At 32.1% G+C, this 5,909-nt stretch overlaps 1 protein-coding gene across 1 annotated transcript; it reads left to right on the top strand.

Moving 5' to 3' along the window:
- The first annotated feature begins 2,614 nt into the window (after nt 1-2,614).
- LOC107440351 (YEATS domain-containing protein 4) lies at nt 2,615-3,310 on the top strand. Its single transcript, XM_043045590.2, has one exon. It carries the CDS (start codon nt 2,615-2,617, stop codon nt 3,308-3,310), a length of 696 nt encoding a protein of 231 aa, XP_042901524.1.
- Nucleotides 3,311-5,909: the final 2,599 nt, after the last annotated feature.

The raw sequence follows: 5,909 nt of genomic DNA on the forward strand, positions 1-5,909 counted from the left end.
TTTTGATCCTCTGCGGAGGGGATGGCACCCCCGCTTCGGTAGCCCGACGACCTGCGCGCGAAGTCGAGCACTTTACGGTAGCACAGTTTAACGAGGACCAATACCGCACACCCTCGGTCCCTACGCAGACTGATCTAAGTGGTCACCCACCCGCACACTGACCGTAGCCAGTGATGCTTGACTTCGGTGATCTGCTGGGAACCGTGTCTTAACGATCAGTCCACTGCGGGACAAAGGAAGAAAGGAAAAATGGAGAAAAAAAAACGACAATGAATTAATGAATCAGAGAAGTATCGGTTCACAGTGGACTGATCGTTAGGACACGGTTCCCAGCAGATCACCGAAGTCAAGCATCGCTGACTGCGGTCAGTGTGCGGGTGGGTGACCACTTGGATCAGTCTGCTTAGGGACCGAGGGTGTGCGGTATTGGTCCTCGTTAAATTGTTCTACCGTAAAGTGCTCGACTTCGCGTGCAGGTCGTTGGGCTACCGAAGCGGGGTGCCATCCCCTCTGCAAAGGATCAAAACAGCAGAGAAGTATCGAATCAGAAAATAGAGAATAATGATATAATTTGAAAGCAGAAAATTGAATTTTACATTCGGTTTTTAAATAAATTGGTAAGTAGTTGAGAAGAGAGCGGTTGATGTATCAAAATCTACTTTTCCATATTTAAATTGAAATAGAGCAACACATATGCTCAAGATTGTATTCGAGACATTACTAACCATGATATCCTAGTCGTTGTCAACAACACATTGTGGCTGTAGAGTGATGTTAGCAATCAAATCATTTTTAATATCAAATCAAACTAATAAAATAGGATATAGTGAGATTTAAAAGCAATAAAAATATATTAAAATGAAAATTTTTAGGCTATTTCAAGGGGGAGGGAAGCTCAATTTTTTGCTGCAAAAATTTTCAACATTTTTAATTGCACTTTAGCAAAACCGAAAACTTTAATGTAATTCCCACAGCAATTAAAATAATCATAGATCTTAAATAATTATATACGCATAAATAGACTCTTTCACATTGTATCTTTCGAGTAAATTTAAAAATTTTAGTTTCGAAACATAGGGGAGTGTTGACATCGACTTAGAGTAGACAAATGGAATATTTCTGATATTTTAACAATCAAAAATTATCTGTTTTTGCAAGAAGGAAAAACTGTGTAACACTTTCATGTGTAGTTAACAAGACAAAACACTAAATTGCTGAATGGCAAAAAAAAATTAAAAATAAATAAGTAAATAAAAAGTTTTTATGGTGGAAAAGTGACTTTTTGATTTTTACTTTATTTTCAATTTTGAACTTTTTATTCAGCATCGTTATTTTTACATATTTTAATAATCACATTTGAATTGTCGTTTTTAAATTAATTAACAATGAGTTTAAACGAATTAATGACTGCACAAGACAAATGTGTACACATGAATGAGGGGTTGCTGTGGAAACGTTATTGTCAAAATAGTATTTTAGCGGTAGTAAATATACATTAATTCTAGCAAGAATTTCCTTTCTTTACTAATACAATTTCAAGAGGTTTCAAGAGTTCTGGAAAGGTACTATTCTCACACAAATATATTTTCTTTACAGAAGAACGTAAAGTGGTGTCCCGCAGTGGACTGATCGTTAAGACACGGTTCCCAGCAGATCACCGAAGTCAAGCATCACTGGCTGCGATCAGTGGTGACGACTTGGATTATTCTGCGTAGGGACCGAGGGTGTGCGGTATTGGTCCTCGTTAAACTGTGCTACCGTAAAGTGCTCGACTTCGCGAGCAGGTCGTCGGGCTACCGAAGCGGGGGTGCCATCCTCTCCGCAGAGGATCAAAATTGTGATGGCATGTCTTCGGATCATCCTCCGGGATGTTTCCCAGACTGTCGCCAATAGCCCATTGTGCAGCTCTAGCGCGACGTAAATTAACAACAACAACATAAAGTGGTTGTAACAAAGTTATTAAATAATCGAACTTTGTCTTAGTTTCCTTACAAATATTACAGTTTTCTAATAACTATGCGAACACAAGTATACTGTTTACGTATTTCCCAAAGTCGAAGTTGTAAACTCTTACAATATTTTAAGTGCTAGTCTCCGGAACAAAAATGTTGAGAAACATTAGCTTGAACGTCGCAACCATGTCTACTCTTAATCTTCAGAACAGTATTTTTTCCATGGATAGTGAATTTTCAAAAATAATAATAATATTAATAATGAATAAATAAATATTTTTCATTTGCAGTATTTATATTTGACATGTCCACACACTTTGCTTAACAGAAAATGAAACCTGGTAGTTAAACGTAATGAATATCTATTAGTAAAAATAAAAATAAAAATTCCCTCAAATTTAAATTTCGATCCCTTTTCGATAAGTTGAAGTGTTCAAATTGTAACCGGTTCCCTGAACAAGATGACAACACAATTTTCAAAGCGTGGAGGTAGCGGGTTCGAATCCTGCTTTTACTCTGAATATATCTTTGTTCTGTCCCTCTCTGTATTGTCCAATCCGTCCTTCTCTTTGACAAAGGTTTATAAGCCTAAATTGAGCACACAAGCCTGCAAATATATGTATAACCAATAAACCTCTTTTTCGTCCAACCCAAACAGAAGCATGGATACTAAAAATATTCAGCAGAAAACTCCTAAATCAAGAAGAAGTGGAATTAAAAAGAAGGTAGTTTATAGTCCGGAAAATTATAACCGTTTAAAAGGCATACAAATTGTGAAACCTGTTGTCTATGGAAATTTGTCATGGAAACTTTTACCGGAACAACAAAAAGATTGTCACACTCACCAATGGATAGTTTATTTGAAAGGACATAACGACGAAGACATTTCCAAATTCGTAAAATACGTCCAATTCAAACTACACGTAAGCTACGACAATCCGATTCGAATTTGTCATAATCCTCCCTTCCAAGTGACTGAAACTGGTTGGGGAGAATTTGAAGTCGTAATTAGAATATTTTTTAAAGATGATGTTGAGAAGCCGATCACATTGTATCACTATTTGAAACTTCTTCACAAACCGGAAGAGAATCCTCATAAGCCAATAATTTCTGAGTTTTATGACGAGCTCGTCTTTACCGATCCTACGTTGATCATGTATGATTTACTGCGCTTAGAGGAATCAACTATTCCAAGTTCCAAGCAGAGATGGGTGGATCATGAAGAGAAAAAACTCATCACTCTGAGGAAAATTTTGGATGCAAAATCGAAATTGCGAAACGAAATATTGGAGTTGAAAACAAAACTCGCCAATTCGAAAGCTATAATCGAAATTCTTAAATCCCAAATCACAGCATAGAAGAGGAATCACAGCATAGAAGAGGAAAAGTAAATTGGGTTATATTTAAAAGTTATTGATACTTACTTTTTATTATTTGTAATTGACTAAAGTAATGCGTCAGTTTGAGCCTGCGGTTAATTAGTTTTCTAAAGAAAAAGTATTTTGATTGTCAAAAGAGTTTTTTTTTATTGATGCAGTGCAAATTTTGTTTATATTACTTCTTAAGGTAAATCATCATATGAATGAATTAAAAGCTTATTTTTTGACGTTTGAGTATTATTTTTTCATACCTAATTTTATTAAACATTAAAAAAACTTTTCGTCACAGTGTTTTTTTTATTGATGGTGGTACCTTTTTTCTTAAATTTTATATTTAACACGTATTAAACATTTAATTACATTTTAAATACATTCTTTTAAATGCTGGTTTATAGCTAAGAATTTTCTTTTCAAAAACTATTGTATAAACTTATGTTCTATGGTATTACAGTATAGGTCCCCTTCGTTTGACCCAAACTAGAATTAATAAAGTTAAAAAATTGGAGTAAAATATATGTATAAGAGTTAAAACTAATTAGGAGAACAGTTATGACACCAAGAAGTGGGACAAGAATTAACTGCAAATCAATTTTTTTCTGTGGAGGCGAACGATTTGCATTACATTAAGCTTACTAACGTGGAAAGAACTTTTAAAAAACAAGGAACCTCGATTCTTAAACAACAAGATTAACGGCAAATTAATTTTTTCTCTGGAGGCGAGGAACGATTTGCATTACATTAAGCTTACTAACGTGGAAAGCTCTTTTAAAAACAAGGAACATATTGCATCGATTCTTTAAAATTTTTGTTTCAATTGCTGCATATGAAAAAATACAGAAATTGGTGGTAATGGGTACAATGTTTCTGAAAAATGAAAGTTTAAAAATGCATCATATTTCAAGTTTTATAGCTCACAAACTGTTCTACCGATTTCTTTCAAAGTTTGTCATTTATTATTAAAAATTGCAGTGTTTAAAACAGTGTAAAAAATTGCAATTCAAAAAATTTTAAAATTCGAAATTTCTTCAAGATTTGAAATTTTTTTGACCATCATTAAAATAATGGTTTATAGTAGAAATATTTTAACCTTAATTAAAAATAAAATTGCACGTTAGAAATAATATTGCAATGCGCAACAAAATTTTTGGAATCATTTGCAATATCTGTCACGTTAAAAAATTTTTATATACATATAAATCCTTGAGTAAAAATAAAATAAAAAGTACAAAATATGTAAACTAAAGAAAACGAAAATACTGGGTCTGCTAACATTTTATTTAACATTAGTACGAAATAGTCTCGCTAAAAATTAAATTTAAATCATATTTTTTAAATGAAACATTTCGTTTCTTTCAGAAAGGGAAAAACAATAGAATGATAGAATTGTGTACAAATTAACTTCTAAATTTTACACAATTGTTACATACACACGGATATATATCCAGAACACTAACTTTTGCACCATGATCGAATTTTTAGAAATTAAGCGTTAATTTTGATTGTTTACAAAGTGGTGACTTCAGCTGTGCTAATTAGCACTAGCTATTAGGCTAAGAAATAAAACCTAAAATTGTACTCTTTATGAGAAAATATACCTTTTATGTTGTTGACATATTTAGATCTTTGATTATCAAAATATGGGATAACTATGGTCCTGAGAAGTTAGTCAGGAGAAAAATCAAAAATTTTAATTGTGTGCATTTCACCATAAACTGGAACATCATAAGCTAAGATTTTTTGCAGACGACTGTAACATTTGTTTAAGCAAAGACTCCGAGTAAAAATAATGAAGTATTTTTAAAAAAGTTAGAAAAAAATTTGAATTGTAGAGGAATACAAGCTTATACATAGTTTTAAACTCTGTAATTGTAAATGACCAAATTTGATTAGGTTGAATAGCACCTGAGAATTTTGAGTAATAATACGACATAATTGAACTTTTATAACTCAAAAACTATTCAACCAATTTCATTCAAATTTAATTTATTATTAAAATTTGCACTGTTTAAAATGGTGTAAATATTTGTATACCTTAAAATTTATGAAGTTTAGAATTTTATTAAATAAAGTAATAAATAACTATTAAAATTCATTTTTAACATGGAATTGAGTTTGAATAAAAGAATTTTAAAATTGTGCCTGAAACTTTTTACGCTTGAACAGCACCTCATTTGTCCAGATAGTAAAGTCTAAGTTTTCCCTCTTTTGATTGCCTGTGCCCTTAATTAAATTTAAGTTGACCTCGAGGGGTTGACAATGATAGTTATCCATATTGAGCCCGCATATAGAAAGTTTTCCATATTGACAAGTTTTAAAGCATTTTCTAGCTTTCCCAAGATTATTTCCATATTCAAATAATAATACTGGTTTATATGCAAAATTTTATCTGTAATATATATTTTTTATCTCATGGTTTGAGAGTTATTGCGCTCGTGGAGAAATTAATTATTTTAAAGATATGTATAAATTTAAAAAAATTTCAGGTGGTAACCATTTTTAATCCTCCATACTTTAAATTTAATTAATTTTCAAAACCGTAGAAACTTTTCAAAATGATTAACTATATAAAAGGTATCAA

This window comes from Parasteatoda tepidariorum, chromosome 6 (assembly GCF_043381705.1).
Source record: "Parasteatoda tepidariorum isolate YZ-2023 chromosome 6, CAS_Ptep_4.0, whole genome shotgun sequence".
NCBI lineage: Eukaryota > Metazoa > Arthropoda > Arachnida > Araneae > Theridiidae > Parasteatoda > Parasteatoda tepidariorum.

What these genes read in the sequence shown, in the direction of transcription:
- LOC107440351 (XM_043045590.2), top strand. Translation starts at nt 2,615, where the DNA reads ATGGATACTAAAAATATTCAGCAGAAAACTCCTAAATCAAGAAGAAGT.